The sequence below is a fragment of the Ictidomys tridecemlineatus genome, chromosome 3 (assembly GCF_052094955.1).
Source record: "Ictidomys tridecemlineatus isolate mIctTri1 chromosome 3, mIctTri1.hap1, whole genome shotgun sequence".
NCBI classification, from domain to species: domain Eukaryota; kingdom Metazoa; phylum Chordata; class Mammalia; order Rodentia; family Sciuridae; genus Ictidomys; species Ictidomys tridecemlineatus.
The window spans coordinates 145,273,197-145,292,451 of NC_135479.1; the positions used below are offsets into that span (position 1 = coordinate 145,273,197).

Consider the following 19,255-nt stretch of genomic DNA (forward strand, 5'->3'; position numbering starts at 1 on the left):
AACCTTTTACCTTCAGTCTGTGGATGTCTTTTCTTATGAGATGAGTCTCTTGGAGGCAGCATATTGTTGTTGTTGTTATTGTTGTTGTTTTAATTATTCAATGTGCTAGTCTATGTCTTTTGATTGGTGAGGCCATTAACATTCATAGTTATTATTGAGACATGTTTTGTTTTGCCAACCATTTTTGTTTATTTTTGGTATTTAACTTGAATTGTTTTTTTTCTCCTCTGATTAGTTTTCTGTTTAGTGTAATACCTCTCTTTGCTGATTTTCATCATTGTTTTTTATTTTTTTTCTTTGTGGAATATTTTGCCAACAATGTTCTATAGTGCAGACTTGCTAGTTGTAAATTCTTCTAACTTTTATTTATCCTGGAAGGTTTTTATTTCATTATCAAATCTAAAGCTTAATTTTGCTGGATATGATTCTTGGTTGGCATCCATTTTCTTTCAGAGCTTGGTATATGTTGTTCCATGATCTCCCAACTTTGAGGGTCTGGGTGGAAAAATCTGCTGAGATATGAATTTGTCTCCCTCTATATGTGATCTGATTCTTCTCTCAAGTGGCTTTTAAGATTCTATCCTTATTCTATATACTAGGCATTTTCATTATAATGTGCCTTGGTGTAGATCTATTGTAATTTTGTACATTTGGTTTTCTATAAGCCCCTTGTAGTTGATTTTCCAACTCATCTTTATGCTTGGGAAATTTTCTGATATTATCTCATTGAAGAGATTGTGTATTCATTTGGTTTGAAACTCTGTGCATTCCTCTATCCCAATAACTCTTATATTTGGGCTTTTGATGCTGTTCCATAATTATTGGATGTTGTGTTCATGGTTTCTTACTATCTTCATTGTGTAGTCAACTTTATTTTCCAGATTGTATACTTTGTCTTCATCATCTGACATTCTTTCTTCTAAGTGATCTAGTCTGTTGATTATGCTTTCTATTGATTTTTTTTAATTTGGTTTATTGTTTCCTTAATTTCAAGGATTTCTGATTGGTTTTTTTTTCAGAGTCTCTCTTTTTAAATTTTTTAAAATATTTATTTATTTATGTATCTTTAGTTTTAGGTGGATACATTAGTTTGTTTTTATATGGTGCCAAGAATCGAGCCCAGTACCTCATGCATGCTAGGCGAACACTCTACCACTAAGCCACCACCCCAGCCCCTCTCTTTCTTGAAATAATCTTTTGCTACCTGTATTTACTCTCTCTTCTCTTTGTTGGAGTGATCAATTTTTGCCTGTATTTGCTCATTTAGGTCATTCTTTAATTCCCAGATCATTTTAATTATGAACCTTCTGAACTCCTCCTCTGACATTTCATCAACTTCACTGTCCATGGGTTCTGTTATTTTTATAGTGCCCTGGTTGGTTTGAGGCACTTTCCTCCCTTGTTTTTTCATGTTGTCTGTGTGTCTTCCTTTCTTGAAGTGTGGATCTGAGATATTACAGTTTCTACCTTATATTCTTATAGTACTGTGTAGATTGTCTGTACCTCACTTGATGTTGGGCTTCCAGACCCTGCTGGTGTCCCTCAAAGTCTGCTACTGCAACTAAAGGTGGTGGCGACAATAGCTGAGGTAACTCGAGATGATAGTGGAGGTGCCCCAAGATGGATGCAATGTCTTACAGAGATGGGGCTGAAAGGGTGGGCCTTACATTCCCTTTGGGTTGCCTTCTCTGAGATGCAGCTGCTTCTAGGCCCTGTCATCAAAAAGTTAGGGGCTAATGTGTGGGGAAGGCTAAGGCGATGTCTGCAGTGTCCCAAGAAGGAAGTGGGTTAGGCTTGGGCTGGGGGTGGTGAACTCAGACATACTGTGGACCTTGGTCTTGCTGTATGTCAGTGTGGGTGGATCTGGGCCAGGCCTGAGCTCCCGGGGTGGTCTGCTGGTCAGAAGATATGGTCCTGTGTCAGAGCCTGAGCTCCTGCAGGTGTCCACTGGTGGCGGGATGGACCTAGGCTTTCTGTGAGCCTGGGTCTTATGCAGGTTGGTAGAATATGTAACTCTTAAGGGAAGAATGGTGTCAGGTGGGGGTCCTCCAGTGGTCACTGGCTTGGCAGACTAGACGCCAACATTTGCATTGGAGAAGAAGATTCAGACTGTACAAGAACTCTGGGCAGATTTAAGATATGGAGGCCCCAGGAACATTTGAAAGTGAGGCTGAAAATAGGAGTATGGGTTGAATATGTGTATAACAAAATGTCATAGCCCAGATTCTGGCTGCCACCCATGCAGTGGAACATCCCTCCCCCACTGATGAAGCTTGGTTTACAAACTTGTTCTGGGAACTATCGTTATAAGCAATTTCCCTTCTTCAGACACCCATTTTATTTTCCAATAAGTCAGAGACTTCTGAAAAACGAAATGTCTGCTTGCATTCAGAGAAGCCCCGCTATGCTTTCTCATGTTAGTTCATTTCTTGATTTAAAGAAGTTTGAAATCCAGACCAATTTCTGCAGAAAGTGGATGATTGGAAGGCAGTCAGGAGATGACAGGAACTAATGTCTGGGTCCTGCTGAGGCCTTAACATCCTGTTTAAGGAGACATTTGCTTGGAAGACTACCAGCCTAGATGCCAGGCTAAACCCCTGGTGATGTGGCAGCATCTGAAATGTGATTCCATGCGTGGCTCATGCTACATTCCAAAAAACTACAGTGATGAAGTTGCCTCACTTATTTTGCTACCTTGGAGTCTCACAGCCAAGATCTTTGCAGCTGCATAAGGATCCTGTGCAGCATTGATAATGTGAACACACATATATAAATAGCTTTCTATTGATTTGTTTTAGAAATGATTTTTTTGGGTAGCAATAGATCATAAACAACTTAATTACTTAACCATAACAGAATATTTCCAAGATTTTAGAGAATAATATTGTTGGAAAAAATTTCCCTCTTGATTTTCCCAATATTTTCTAGCTATACTTTCACACATATATGCAGGCATTCCTGGGATCCTTCTGGGAATGATTCCAGGAAACTCCTGCTGACATCAAAATTTGCAGATATTCAAGACCCTTATATAAAATGGCATAGTATTTGCCTATAACCTATGCATATCCTTCTGTATATTTTAAATCATTTTCAGATTACTTGTAATACCTAATATAAAGCAAATGCTGTGTGATAGTTGTAGTGTACTGTTTAGTGAATAGTGACAAGAAAAAAGCCTGTATACGTACATGCAACCCTCATAGTCTAACTATGTTTTGACCTGCAGTAGATTGAATCTGAGGATCCGGAAACCATGGATAGGGAGGGCTGATGGCATATGCAAGCCTGGAATCTACCCACACGTTCTCAGAGTGTGTTAGAGGAACCTCAAGGTCTTTTGAAATGAATCCAATGCCAGGATTCCATTCCCAGATTCCAGTTCAATTGTTTTGGTGCAGAGCCCTGCTCCTGATAGTTTTTAAAGCTTCTCACATGGTTAAACCTGCAGCCAGGCTTAAGGATTGTTGCACTCAAGAAAAGATCCGTAAAGATTTTGATTTCTTTTTCTAATAAGTGAATGGCAGAAAATACACCTGTGATTGCAGGAAACCCAACCCTGGGAGTTTCTAGTTTCTAATGATGGATACTGATGACATCTCTTCCTTCATTTTCCCCAATGTCAGGGACTTGAGGCTTGAGACAGGAGGGCATGCAGATCTGCGGGTCATTGCTTTTGGCTCAGAGTGTGAAAATGTCTGGCTCAGAAGAAATGGCCTCTAAGCTGTAATACTCAGAACAAAGCTGAGTTCTAAGGACATTTTCTTTCATTAACAGTGAGTTTGGAGACCCACAAGAGGATGTCAGGGCAGCTTCCCTCTCTACCCTGCCTCTTGTGTAATGTCAGGAACTGCGCATGGGAGAACTAATCAGTGATGAGAATAGCCTCAGGAAATAATAATCTTTGTTCTTGAGATTTGCAGAACAGAAATGCATTTCATGACTAAGCAATTAAGTTCACACATGCATCATGGCCACCCACTGTGAGAAACTTCCCCACCAGTCTGGGAACACCCATTCACCACCTATATATCCCACTCCTAAATCAGCTTACCAGCAAGATGAATTTTGGACAAGAGTTCATCTTCTTGTTGAGCTGACTTTTTGAATAAAGTCACTTCCTTGCCTCAGTTCTTTTGCTCTCTACCTAATTGGATTATTGTACAACAAGCAACTAGACTTGGGTCCAGTAATAGGAGAAGGAGACGTGGCCCAAGAGGATGAGGACATTCTCAAAAAATGTGTTGTTTGTTTATTTATCTAACTTTGCAGTGGGAAGTGGTCTCAATGAAGGAAAAGGAAGATGCACATAGAAGATGCAGCAGGGTTTGCAGTGGGATATGAGCTCAGATCATATAGAATAGAGAACAAGGAGGGGACATATTAGAGACCTCACAGGAGAGTTCTTAGAAAGCCCAGCTCACTGAGGCGTCCAGAAAAAAAGCTAGGATAAATAAAAGGGCAGCACACACACACACACACACACACACACACACACACACACACAATATCTTTATTTTTATTTATTTATTTTTATGTGGTGCTGAGGATCGAACCCAAGGCCTCACATATGTGAGGCAAGCACTCTACCAATGAGCTACAACCCCAGCCCAGAAGGGCAGTTTTAATTCTGTCCAGAATAAAAGGTTCAAGGACAGAAATGTGAGCTGTCTTCTTGGAGCCACCAACATAATGTTGATGGAAAAAAAGAAAGTGAAACTTCCCAGCTTTTATTTCTTTTTCCTATGCCAAGAGAATGATCATTGTATTTAGAGGACAGTATTTGCCTATAACCTATGCACATCCTCCCATGTACTTCAAATAATTTCCAGCTTATTTGTAATACCTAATACAAAGCAAATACTATGTCATAGTTCTACTGTACTCTTTAGGGAATAATGAAAAGAAAATAAAAGTCTGTATATGTACAGTACAGCTGCAACCCTCTTAGCCTAACTACATGTTAATCTAGCGTTGGTTGAATCTGAGGATCTGGAACCTGTGGATATGGAGGGCTAACTGTATGGGCCATGAATTTTGGTAAGTTAGAATGAGCTGAAATCCAAGATAGAAAACTTAATTTTAAAAAGATTTGCAAAAACAGAAAAATTCTAAAAACAACAACAAAAAAGTAATTAAAATGAGAATAAATGAATTAGTAACATTTTAACAGGAAAAAGACAAATGATACAAAATGATGTTGGAGAAAGTGGCTAGCCATTTTGGAGGGGAAAAAAGTTGAATTCTAACTTCTTAAATCAAAATACAATTGAGAGAGATTTTAAAATCCCAGGAAAAACAAACAAGTTTATACATGATCTAGGAATGGAAAAGTTGTCTGAATCTATATATCTATCTACACACATGCATATACATGTCCACACATAACACACACACACACACACACACATACACACACACACACATACAGAACATACGATGGGGTTGGGGTGTAGCTCAGTGGTAGATTGCTTGCCTAGCATGTGTAAAGCCCTGTGTTCCATCCCCAGCACACTCCCCCCCACACACACCCCTTAAAAAGTTTAGAACACACATCAACTTAACAGTATTTATTTTTGGGGTGAAAAAATTGGAAGACAATAAAATGAAAAGTTTCTTTCCTCTTTCTCTGCACATCTGTTATACATGTGTGTGTTAGATTTTAATTGATTTTTTTCAGAGATGATTTATAGAATACAAATACTTTTTTAAGAATCAAGATAAAAAGAACAAATAAAAAATTTTAAAAGTGCAAAAAAGTGTCAAGATTAATGCGAGTTTAAAGGAAAGCACAGTCTTGTTCTAAGTAACTTCAAGTTTTTTGGCTCAGACAAATTTTACACAGGGTCTTGAAGAAAAAATGAGATGGGACTAACCCACAACCAAGGATAGGAAAACTTTATTGAGCAGGCACTATTTGGAATGTTAAAATAGTGATTGATGAGAGCATCGCCTATTCAGTGTCTCACTGGCCATAGGAAAGAGGAGCCTGGTGTATCTGTGCTCTGCCACTTATCACCTTTGAGACATTGGACAAGTTGCCTAACCTCCCTGAGCCTCAGCCTCCTCATCTCAGCACCATGGGATTGCATAAATAATTAAATGAAGTGGGTTAAAAATGCATGCAAACTTTAAGGGGCACTGCAGAGGTAGAATGATTTTTCTTTTCACAAGGTTATTGGATTGATTCACCAGGAACTGTGGTAGATAAGTACATCCAGACCTCAGCGAAACCTTTAACATCATCTTTCATTATGTCCCTGAGGAAAGGTTGGAAAATGAGCTGGATGGTGGAATAGTTAACTGGGTGAGGGATTTGCTGAATGATTGTCTGGGTGCTGAACTAGGGATTGGTGGAAAATTCCTATTGGCTTGCTATAGGATTCTAGGCTAAGCTCTGTCTTCTACAATGTTTTCATTCTTATCAAATTTGCAAATGACATGAAGTTAAAGATAGAAAACTTGTCAGAGACAGAACAGAATCTAAAACATCCTGTCAGGCTAAAACAAAGATAAATTTTCAAGATAAAATGTCACTGGAATGATTGTGACTTATATAAAAATAAAAATTTCTAAGATCTTTAAAAATTATAATTCCCAGAGTTAACAAGAGCTTAGGAAAACAAGTGACTTTACATACTTTTAGTAAGAATATAGGTGCATTTCCGAAGGGAATAAATGAAAGTATCATAGGCCTTAAACATGAACATATTCTTGCCGGGTACAGTAGTGCATGCCTATGATTCCAGCAACTCAAGTGGCTGAGGCAGGAGGATCACAAGATCAGGGCCAGCCTCAGCAACTTTAGTAAGAAACAACTCAGTGAGATCCTGTCTCAAAAACTAAAAAATGGGTGGGGATATAGCTCAGTGGTAAAGCATTTTCTGGGCTCAAGCCCAAGTATCTCTCTCTCTCACACACACACACAAATGATTCTCAACTAGGGGTAATTTTGTCACCCAAAGGACATTTGACACAATCTGGAGACATCTTTAGGTTGTCAAAACCCACAGCAGAGCAGGGAGGTGCTATCGGTACCCAGAGATGTTGCTAAACATCCTGTAATGTAGAGGAAAGTCCCCAACAAGGAAGAACTATCTGACCCAAAGTGTAAATCGTACCTGGGTTAGGAAACTCTGCTGTACAGTCTTTAAAAATTATGTTGAAGAAGAATATCCAATGATGTAGAAAAATGCTCAAAGTATTTTGTAAGTTTTTTTAAAGGCTTTTCATTTGTATGTATGAAAAAAATATTCAATAGTTATTGATGAGTAGCAGGGCTATGTGTGATTTAAACTTTCCTCAGCATGCTTCTCTGTACTTTCCAAGGTTTCTTATAATACACGTATTACCTTGAAAATCAGTGAAGAACAATATTCCATGGAAATGAACTATCAAGGATTGGCCTTTTCCTGCAAACAGTTTTGATGGATTTTGTTGACAGTGAGCCTAGAGTTTTGGATGAGATAAACTGAGATATAAGGTCTGGATAAGGGGTTCCTTGTGCTCTTCCATCTGATCAGGAATGAAGGAATTGAATAATTACCCCACCCTCCCTGGATGGCCAGGGAGCAGCAACTAGATCCCTGCCAGGTGGGGGCAGATCTTGCTCCCTCTGCTGGTCAATGCTTCACTTGGTGCCGTGGGGCTGAGGGGTACTTGTCTTGTTCCAGGGAATTGTTACCGTCTGCTATTCCTTCTCTAGTCCTTGCCGGGACCCTTTGTCTTCCTGACAGGGCACCACCTCATTCCACCTTGGTCTGTGAATCCTTGAATTGGGCCTGTGATGTCTCTGGGCGACAACCTCTAGCAAACTACTCAAGCCAGACTCTCTGCCAACTTGGGCATCCTTCTGTGGGGTTCCCAAGGAATCCTTGGTGTTGGCCACATAGAAGCAAGGACACCTAGAGAGTCAAAATCAGGTCCATCCTCTGGTAAGATGAGTGGTTAAGTTACTTACTCATTTATGGCATACTCTTTTTTTTTTTCCATGTGTAATTTTTTTTTTTTTGCGGGGGAGGCCTGGGGCACTATTTATTTATTTATTTAAAAAAATTTGGGGGTGGGGTGGGGATGTGGCTCAAGTGGTAGTGCACTCGCCTGGCATGTGTGAGGCACTGGGTTCAGTCCTCAGGACCACATAGAACTTTAAAAAAAAGATATTGTGTTCACCTAAAAAAACCTCTAAAAATTAAATATTTTTGAAAAATTTTTTGTAGTTGTAGATGGGCAGAATGCCTTTATTTTATTTGTTTATTTTTATGTGGTGCCAAGGATCGAACCCAGTGCCTCACGAATGCTAGGCAAGCACTCTACCACTGAGCTTGGAGGGGTGAGTCTACTTTTTATTTTGGTGTAATTTCAAATTTATGAAAAGTTGCACATGCTCTGCTCAGATTCACTGGTTGTTTACATTTTGTCTCTTTATTTCTCTGTGTTAGCATGTATGTGTGTATGTAGATAAGTACAAAATGCATATATATATATATATACACACCTATACGTGTGTGTATGTAGACCCCAAATGACATGATTACAGAGACAGGAAATAGGTTAGTGGTTGCCATGGTGTGGGGAGGGGATGGTGAGTTTGACTGTAAAGAGGTGGCATAAGAGAGACCTTTGGTGATGGAAAAGTTCTGTACCTTGATTACAGTGATTGAATGGAAATCTACACTTGATAATTGGCACAACAAAAATGATCTTACAAGTGTTAAAGTAGGGACTCACACTTCTTGATTTCAAAACTTTCAAAACTGTGGTAATAAAATTGGGTGGTACTGGTATAAAGATAAGACATATGGAACAATGGAATAGAATAAGAAAGCCCAAAAATAACCCCCTACATATACAATCAAGGGGCTTTTGATGAGGGAGACAAGACCATCCAATGAGAAAAGACAGAATTTTCAAAAATGATCCTGGGAAAACTCTATATCCACATGCATAATAATGAATTCAACCTTTACCTTACTTTATATACAGAAATTAAATCAAAATGGATCAAAAACCTAAACTTAAGAACTAAAACTATAAAACTCTTAGATGAAAACACAGGCGAGAAGCTTTAGGACGTTAAGTTTACAATGATTCCTTGGATATAATACCAAAAACATTAGCAATAAAAGAAGAATACAGTAGGCTTTATCAAAATTGAAAACTTTTAGCATTAAAGGACGGTATCAAGGGGTTGAAAAGGCAACCTACAGATTGGGAGGAAGTGTTTACAAATCACATATTAAATAAAAGATTAACACCTAAAATACACAAAGAACTCCTACAAGGAAACAAAAAAAACATCCAATTAAAAACGGGCAAAAGACTTGAATAGACATTTTATTTCTCCAAATAAGATATATAAGTGGCCATAAGCCCATAAAAAGACGCTGAACATCACTTGTCATTAAGGATGTGCGAATCAAGACAGCAGTGAGGTGCCAGGGCACCCTGATTGGGATGGCTATAATTATATACCAAACCAAACCAAACCAGAAAATAACTGTTGGTGAGAATGTAGGGCTATTGGAACCTTTGTGCTCTGCTGGTGGGAATGCAGAATGTACAGCTGCTGTGGAAAACACTGTCTATGGTGGTTCCTCAAAAATTCAGCAGAATTGCTATGATCCAGTAATTCCACTTTCAAAACAATTGAAAGCAGGATATCAAAGATGTATTTGTATACCTAAGTTCATAGCAGCATTATTCACAATAACCAAACGGTGAAAAATAAACCCAATGTCCACTGGAGGATAAATGGGTGAACAAAATGTGATATTCAACAGAATGTGATATTACTCAGCCTTAAAAAGGAACAAAATTCTAACACATACTACAATGTGGATGATCCTTGCAAACACTGTGTTATGTGAAATAAGCCAGAAACAAAAGAATAAATATTGTAATGATTTTGCTTAGGTGAGTTTCCTAGAATGGAATACTTTGTATAAGCAGAAAGTAGAATGGTGGTTACCAAGGGCTGGGATGAGGGGACAGTAGGAGTTATTGTTTAGTGGGTATAGGGTTTCCGTTTGGGTTGATGGACAAGTTCTGGTGATGATGGTTGAACAATGGGAATATACCTTGTGTCACTGAATCGTAGACTTAAAAATTGTTAAAATGGTAAATTTTACATTATATGTATTTTATAATAAAAAAGGGCATAGATACACTCATGCTTGGTTGCAGTCACCACATTTTAAGTATCTGCTGGCTAATGACTGCTGTTATGAGCAACACAGTGTGAAAATTTAAAGGATTTGGGGAATGGCATATATTTGTTGGGCCATAAGGGTAATCCGGTTTTCACACATAGCTTAAGGACTATCATTAATATCAATTAATATCATAATATCAATAAGGATTTCCTTATTCAAATCTTAACAAATCAAATAATGGTTAACAGAGCACACATGTCCACAACTTTGGGCACGTGTTATGACCAGTGATGCCAGTCATTCTCAAACCAGGAGCTGCCAGACAGCAGGGCTGACCCTATTCCATTCTGTGCCATCTGGCACATCAGGCAGCTCCTCTGAACCACAGGCTCCACATCCTCAGAGCCCTTGGAGAGCGCAGTGCCTTTCAGCTGAGATCCCACATCTTCTTAGGCAAAGTGGAGCTGACCAGTTTCTGAACCCAGAAGCATCCCCTTCCATGCCTGTCAGAGAGCAGTTTCTGGAAGCCAAATACCTCCAGAAAGGGAAGGGCCCTCTGAAAGGTCCAATTAGGGAGTGACGGGGAATCTGGGGGCTACAGGTGAGGGGTTGCAGAGTCAAGTTGGCACTTGAAGGCAGACAGCCGGGACCTGAAAGAAAAGCAGTAACAGAAAGAGAGAAATAGAGGCCAAGATGAAACCAAACCCACCAGAATGGAGACAGAGATAATTCTCCCCTAAGGCACGTGCTTCCCACAGAGAATCAGCCTACACTTGCAGGGTCCAGGGGACAGACAGGGGTGATGACAGGTTCTCGAGGGGGAGTTGGGGAGAGGCTCTGCACTGAAAATCAATGAATCCCAAAGAAGTCAAGCATGGTGACTGGGAACAGAATTAGTCCAGATGTTATGATGTTGGTTCAATCTGCACACAGCTCTGGCCACAGGGCCTGGTGTGTGTGTGTGTGTGTGTGTGTGTGTGTGTGTGTGTGTGTTGGGGTGTATTAGGTGGTGGTGAGGGAAGGAGCACTGTCTGCAGTAGCAGCTGCCTAGAGCTGGGATGAACTTGCTCAGGTCATGCCCCATGTCAAGGCAAACATGACACTTGGATGAAGACCCTATAGTGAACAAATCGAGTGATGGGGTGTGAAGAGGAGGCCATTTTGTGGTGTTTTCGGGTCCTCACACAGAAACTTGGTCTTAAAGATGCAGAATGAACAGAAAGCCTTGCACCTTGATGGTGGGCACCACGGATCAGTCTTCAGTCAGGAAGTGACCTTTGTTAGGTGATTTTCATGGTGCTGTAAAAAAATGATGACAACAAAAATCCATTTTTTCTTTTTTTATTTAACACATAAGCAAACATCTTCCTCTAATTAAGGAAACTCATGTCCACATTCATGCTCTCAAGAGGGATTTGCAGGAATGGGTCTATAGCTCCTTGTGTCAAGATTAAATGACCCCTAGTTTGACATTATGTATGTTCTCAGTAGGAATGTGTTTAAATGTATGCTGCTTTTTTACTTTTATTTTTTTGGTACCAGGGATTGAAGCCAGATGCATTTAACCACTGAGCCACATCCTTAGCCCTTTTTATTTTTCTGAGACAGGGTCTTACTAAGTTGCTTAGGGCCTCACTTAAGTTGCTGAGGCTGGTTTTGAACTTGTGATCCTCCTGCCTCAGCCTCCCAATTCGCCTGTTGGGATTACAAGCATGCGCCACGGCCATGGCCCTTCTTTCTTTTATAACCATTTACCCTGGGGGATGTTCAGGAGCCACTACCAAAGAAGTGAGTGCTTAGAGGAAAAGAAAGGCTGCCCTCGATGTCACTGTATGAAGCTGAACATAGTGGCCCCACAGCCAACACAGACATGAGGAACTGAGGCTCTGGCCTTTACTGAGCAGGAAGGACTAAGGCTAGGGGCAAGGTGCCAGGCTAGGAAAGGAGGGCTGTTTCTGAAGGTCAGCTCTCCAACAAGGCCACCAAACACTGTATGTAGTAGCAGCTGCCCAGAGCTGGGATGAACTCGCTCAGTTCAGCTCTCTCTGAACTACTGAGGAATCCAAGTCTAGGGCCACCAAAACCAAAGTCAAAATAACCCGTGTGAGAAACTGTCCTACTAACCATGGAGAAATGGCACTGAGGGGCAAACAGTGTCACAGGGGCTAGGGGCTCTGGCTGCAGCACCATGGGGCACAGAGCTGGATGTGTCACACATGGCTGCAGAACATGAGAGGACTAGAGGGACAGATAGGTCAGGAAAGAGACACCCACAGGCAGGAGGCAGTGAGGTGTGGTAGAGGAAGACGTGGTGTGGGGGTCTGCAGCTGTGATGCGGGGTGGGCGTCGGCTCACAGGCCACACATCTGCCCGTGGAGAATTTGCCTTCCCTTTTAGCCAGGGGGCACAGCCATCAGCCATCAAGAAGGTCCCCACACCATGCCATATGCCACTGCATGCACCTCTGAATGGTAACTTAATATTGTTTGGCAGAAGAGCAGGGAGGGAAAGGAGACGGACGACGGAAATAGTTGGAGAAAGATATATGTAAATAAGTCCCCAGAAAAGTTGCCCAAACTGAAACCACAATGATCCAGAAGCAGCTAAGGCTGTTTCTGAATACTTCAGCACCTCAGCCCCTGGTCACCATCATGTGTTAACTTCATCAACTAGCCTCTTCCCAGCAGGGTATTTGGTGGTCCACGTCCTGTTCCACTGTCAAATGACGGACAGGCGCCAGTGCCTCATATCTCCAGGAACCCCCTCCCTGCAGACAGGACACTGGAGAGGGACTCTCCCTCCCCAGGAGGAAAGCAGAACGTGAGTCTCCATCTCCATGTGAGCCTGTTAGTAAGGGCTCTGTGAAAATAAACCACACCATCAAATAAATGGTTGATTTTATTTCAAAATTGTACAAAAGGCCATAAGTGGCTATAAAAAACTTTGTCTTTAGAACACTTCGAAATTCAGAAAGAACGACAAAACGGGTATCATTCACAGTGTAGTGGAAAAGCTTCCTCTGAGGCAGAAATCACAACTCCTCCTTCTTTTTCCCTAGTTTTTCGAGGTCTCCCTCCCGGAGGCTTCGAATGTAATTGGTAAATCCCAATTCCTGTCGGGAAGGGAAGGAGAAGAGAGAGAAAAGGACTTAAAACCCTGTGCCAAAGTGCATGTTCCCTTCCCTCCCCTATTGTTCCACTAGCTCACAGAGGGGTGGGCAGGATAGACAGAGAGGCTCTGCTTGACATCTGAGGCCAGCCCCAAGAAGCAAGCAAGGAATCCTCTCAGCTGGGGACTGGGGGGCAGGATCTGGGACAACCCCTTGGATCTCTTCCAGCAATGTGAAGCTCTGTCTTGTCCCAGGGCCTGCATCTTGTCAGTGCCGGGCCTAACAGCTGTGATGTTCCTGGGAAGCTGTGCTTTGCTGCCTTCTTAGTGGCTGATTCAGCAGCAGAGTTCTGGGCAGAAGCCTGCCCCAACTCACCGTGCGATCGCTGTCATACTTTTCTGCAAACTTCCCATAGTGGTAGTAGTGGAAAGTGGGGTAGGCCTTCACGGCCTCCTGCTGACATAGGTCCTGGTTCTTGTCTTTGACGCAGTCCACAGCAGCACAGGCAATCTAGGGGGTGAAGTAATGATGGTCAGCATGCGGCGTGCTGGACAGAGATGAAGAGCAAGAGCTTGGAAGTCATTTCCCAAGTGCAAATCTTGGGTTGCTTGAACATTAAGACTTAGAAAGCCCGGTGTTATGGCGCACACTTATAATCTCAACCATCAAAGAGGCTGAGGCAGGAGGATCCAAGTTTGAGTCCAGCCTCAGCAACTCGGCAAGACTGTGTCATGAAGGTACAGGAAAGACTCATAGAGTACAAGAAGATTGAGAGGGAGGGAGGAGGGATGGGAAAGCAGAGGAAAGGTGGAATGAATTTAACAAAATCATGTTATGTGCATATACAAATATGCCTATCTGTGTGTATGGAAAGCACCAACCAAGGAAGGATAATGGATGAGCAAGGGAAAGATCAGTGGAATGGATGGGAGGATAGGGCAGGGTGGGGGCAAGAACGGTGACTGATATGAAGTGGCTCAGATTGCATGAATGTATAATTCTGTTGGAATGAACTTTAGGTACTATGTATAACTTTCATGTGTTTTTTAAAAAAAAGAGAAAGAAAGAAAGGCTAAGGCTGTAGCTGGGTGGTACAGCACCCCTGTGCTCTATTCCAAGTAGTGGGGGGGAAAGAGACTTAGAGAAAATGACCTAGTCTTAGGGCCTCAGTTTCCTCAGTTGTAAAATGGGGTAATAAAACCTAGGTTATCGGGATATCAGAAGACTAAGTAAGAGAGTTCAAAGGAGGTCGACGTGCACGGGAACTGGCCCAGCACAATGGTGAGTGTCAGCTGCCACGGCAATCACTCCTCCAGACCCATACCCAGGCTGTCCCCAGAGGCTGAGCACCTGGAGAGGGAGTTGGATGAACACACAATCCCAACAGGGTGTGACTCTGAGCTATGATATGCAGGTGGCCCAGGTGCCAGTGGACCAAAGGCACTCTGTACCATTCACCATGAGAGCCAAGGCTGAAAGATGGAGGGGGAGAAAGCCAGGGGGCCATATTCCAGAAGCTGGGAAGGAGTTTAGGGTGACTAAGGCAATCGAGTCTTTATTCAGAAAGCGGCTCTACAACTGGCCACTGACTTCTTCTTGCCTATCTAACAAACTCCACACACTGATAGCTTTCTCTCTTTTTTTTTTTGTTGGTCTTTCAAAATAAGAGAGTATAAAGCAGAAATGGAGGATTTTTTTTTTCTGATGAAGGGAACAAATGAGAAAAGAAAGAAAAAGGGCCAATTAATGATAATACGCAATACAGAAGTATTGTGGGAAAGGCAAATTCAATGAGGACAAAAGGAGGGGTCCTCTAACCAACCCACTTGTCTTAAAGCCCTGTTATGTGCCAAGACTGTTCAAGGGGTTATGGTTTGGATATGAGGTGTCCCCCAAAGTTCTGGTGTTAATATTCAGAGGTGAAACCCTCTGCTTCACTGGTAGCCATAAATGACCAATATTCCTCTACCACACCCTTCTGCTATGACGTTCTACCTTACCTTGGGCTTAGAATAATGGAATTGCCCACCTATGAACTGAAACAATTGAAACCATGAACCCCAGATAAACTTTTCCTTCTCTAGGGTTGTTCTTTTTGGGTAGTTTGGTCATAGCAATGCAAAGAAACAGGTACAAGGGTGACCTTAACAAAGGCCAGTCATTAAGCATCTGCCACATAACAAATGAGATCATTCTGGAGCCCAGAGAATACTCTGAAGACGTCTGTGATTCAGTGAGTCTACTTGCTGACTAACCATGATTCATAGTTGCTTTGGCTGCTGATTACTCACATAAGGATGCCCCCAACCTTTTAGGTAGGAGAGCTCTGCAGGCCACCAATGGCCACGTCTTCTGGTCATTTACTTTTGTGCCCAGGTGAGCAGGCTTCTGTCAACTACAGGACTGACAGAGAGGAGAATGAGGTACGACCTTCCCCCTGGCCACCAGAAAGCCACACCTGCCTCCCTCACCTCACGTTTTCCTACTGCCTCTTCAGACACGGAACATCCCACGCAGTGAGACTTTTTAGAAGGGAGTTTGCAAACTCTCTGCACACAATCCATAGCTGGCTCTCAGTCCTAGTCTATTTGGCCCACATAGAATTTAAAAAGAAAATAAATTTGAATTAACTGCCAAAAGAAAAAGAAGCCAGAAGATTTAATATAAAAATGTGGCTTTCCAGCTTCTCTCTCTTTTTTTAAACTTTATTTTATTTATTTATATGTGGTGCCGAGGACTGAACCCAGGGCCTTGCATGTGCAAGGCGAGCGCTTTACCGCTGAGCCATAACCCCGGTCCCCCAGCTTCTCTTTAAGCATCAGAAGATTCAGTGGCACCTGCCCTGCCTTCCTACAGGCTGGGGTGGAGACACTGCTGTCTCCTCAGGCGATGCTTGTGCCCTTCACCAGAGTCAGCGTGGAGCCAGCTTCACTCAGGCTGGCCGCTGGCCCTGACAGCCTTCTAAGAACCCCGGCTCACCCTCTAAAGTGTTCTCTGAATTATTTAGAAAGGTGAAGCAGATGTTCTTTGGGTTGTCCAAATGCAGGTTTCATTTCTCAGGGCAGGTGTGTCCATGACTCTGCCTCCACACAGTCAGCAGCAAAGGGACCTCAGTGTCCATCCCTTGGCCACGCGTGGCAGGTCCTCTGCTAGGCTGTGAGAGTGTTTGATGAACATGGCCCCAGGCTGCTGCTCTCCCTGCATCCGCTTTAAATTATGAATTTAATTTGTATACATGCCCCGGAGCTGTTGGAAACATACTGTATGATTTTATAAATCTACTAAATTAAAAATGTGCACCTCTTCTGAATCCTTACACTTGCTGCCAGCCACGTACCCAGAACATAACTTCTAGTTGTAACAGGGAATCCACACTTGCTTTCTATAGAAGACAGACAGCTTACTCTTTGGGAAGAAGGCAGCAAATAAACCTCTTCTCCATGCTCCCTGGCTCACTAACCTAACGCCTGCTCCACTGGACGCATTCAGGATCTGGACAATCACCTAACACGGTGTACACCTGTGACTTTTGGGTTTGTTCTAGTCGTTGATGTGAATTCCTGGGTACAGTATCAAGTGTCTTGATAGGTCCCCTCAGCATAGCACATGCTGGGATATCCTTCTCAGTCCTAAGGAGCTGGATGTGAGGCCAATGAAAGATGGGGGTTAAGGACAAGTACTCTGAGTTTCTGAACCTTTGAGTGGCATGTCTCCTGGTGAGGTCTTCCATGGGACTGAGCCTCAGTTACCCACAGTTATCTACCTATTACACACCTGCTTTGGCTTCTTTCCTTTCACAGCTCTTCCTCCATCCCCTATGGGGCTTCCTGAGATCATCTCCCAAGTAAATTCCCTGCACACAAATGGGTCGCAGGTAGGGATCTACTTCTGGAGGCTCAAATTCCATGTGCCTGTGTATGCCATTCTGACTCTGCTCCTTTCCTACAGAGGAACCTCTTGGAGCTTCAATCTTCTCTATAAATTGAGGACTGTAATAATCCCTGGTCCATTAAGCTACTGTGAGGACTACATGACACACTGCTGTTAGTGGAAGAGCTGCACTCAGGTGCCAGCAGACATGCAACCGCTCCTTCATTTGGTCAATGTTTACAGGGATCTAAGGTGTCAAGGCTGTGGGGAATTCAAGGGCCACTGAGGTCCCTGCACTCGGGAGGCTTTCTTTACTCCTGATGGCCAGAGGGCCAACCTTATGATAAGAGGGCCCATGCCATGCAGCAAGATTACAGCAGTGACATTCACAGAGGGGGTGCCTGCTGCCTAGGGCCTCCTCCCGAGGTGACTTTCACACTCTTGCTAGCCCCATCCCACACCTGGGCTGGGTACACCTTTAAGTGTACTGAAAGGCAAGCCCCTCCTAACCGGCCCAGGCTCCTGCCCTGGCCCACCAGCTCCCACCATGGATCCTTGTCCTCTAAGCACCTTCAATAACACCATGCGTTCCAAGGCTAACAGTCTGCAGCCCTTTCTCCAACAGCGTGTCAACTGATAAAGTCCCCAAGTAAGCTCCTGGGAGCGGGTAGAGGCTCCCCAGCTAAAATATGAGCTGCCTCACACAGCTTTATTGATTCAGTAAAATAAATCTCTGCAGGAGCTAATATTGACTTTGGCTATGAAAATGGAAGTGAAGAACCAACTGCATATTGATTGGGGAAGGAACTGGGACTGGCTGCAGGGTAGGGGGGAAAAATACAATTCCAGCTAAGAAGAGGCAGCAAGCGGGTGGCAGGAAGGATGGGGACTTGGAGACCCAGTTCTGGCTGTCAGTAAACTTCCTGGATACCCTTAGGCAAGGGATACAGCTCCTCTCTGGACTTTGCTATCTCATGACTAAAAAGAGAGAGTGGACAGGTCAGTGGTTCCCAGATACCAGTTTTCCAAAATCACCAACTTCCAGAAGCATCCCCTAGAGCCTCCAATCTGACATTTGCAGGATGGCATCGCACAATCATACACCACGCCTGGAGCATGGAATGGGCACCATCACCTTAGCCCTCAGGCCAGATGCTGGCCCTGAGGGCTGCTGTTACTGCTGTAACTATGTGCAGCCTCCAGGAACCTCAGGTGGGCCAGCTGCTGTGATTGACGGTGATCCCTGGGTTGGAATACAGGAAGTTGGAAGGAGAGACAGAGGGAAGAGGACAGACAGAAGGGAAGAACCCAAGAAAAGGCCAGTAACATTACTGGCCCACCTGAAGACAGTCAAGCAAAGGTTTATCAGTGTCCAAGAGAAGGATGGCATGAAGGAAAATGGGGACCCTGTGCATCAGCAGAGGGGTAATGAGGAAGAGGGAGGCTGGCTCTCGGTTGCCCACTGTGGTTTTGGTAAACCCACCTATACTGACATGAGTCAGCCCACAGGACAGGCTGGTCCCAGATGATCCCAGCAGTGGTCCAGTGGGTAGAGAGGGTCATGTCAATATAGGGTTAGGATACCAGCCCAGGATCATTCATCAGTGATGCCTCAGGATCCCTTCCTGGATCTCCTGGAGGCTGTAGAGACCTAAGCAGCAAGTGGGGGCAGGGGGACTACCAACCCAGCCGTTCTTCTGTCTGCCCCAGAGCAGTGTTCAAGTAAGGGTGATGACAGCTAATGTGGGGTGACAGCTTCGTCAGTCATGGAGTGGGCAGCTGGGCTGGGCTGGACATCTCTGGAGCCCCCATGGTATGCACAGAGCCTGGGTGTCACAAGTGGGTGGGGATTGTGAAGTAGGCAGGGTATCGGATGCCCCTTCTTGCCATACCTCTGTCAATCCAGGACAAGCAGCAGGTCTTTATACTCCCTCTTGGTGGGATGAGGGATGCCTCATGGGCACAGCCAGGACTCATGGGGGGACAGTAGAACTCCCTGACTCCAGGGAAGAGCCTGAAGGTCTGAGTCTAAGTGGAAATCTGGTCCCTAGTTTGTTCCCACTCTCCATGTATGTGCCTGTCCCCAGCCTGTCTTTCTCTGGCTTTTTATCCCTGAAAGTTC

General features: G+C 43.4%; 1 protein-coding gene across 2 annotated transcripts in view; it reads right to left on the reverse strand.

The window, feature by feature from the left end:
* Window positions 1–13,039: 13,039 nt before the first annotated feature.
* Window positions 13,040–19,255, reverse strand: part of Pdia5 (protein disulfide isomerase family A member 5) — an 89,750-nt gene continuing 83,534 nt past the window's right edge. For both annotated transcript variants that reach the window (XM_005338888.3, XM_078044115.1), the window contains 2 exons: window positions 13,639–13,773; window positions 13,040–13,266 (listed from right to left, as the gene is read on the reverse strand). In XM_005338888.3, the coding sequence (XP_005338945.1) occupies window positions 13,186–13,266; window positions 13,639–13,773 (216 nt within the window). In that variant the 3' untranslated portion in view covers window positions 13,040–13,185. The remainder of the gene's footprint in view (window positions 13,267–13,638; window positions 13,774–19,255) is intronic.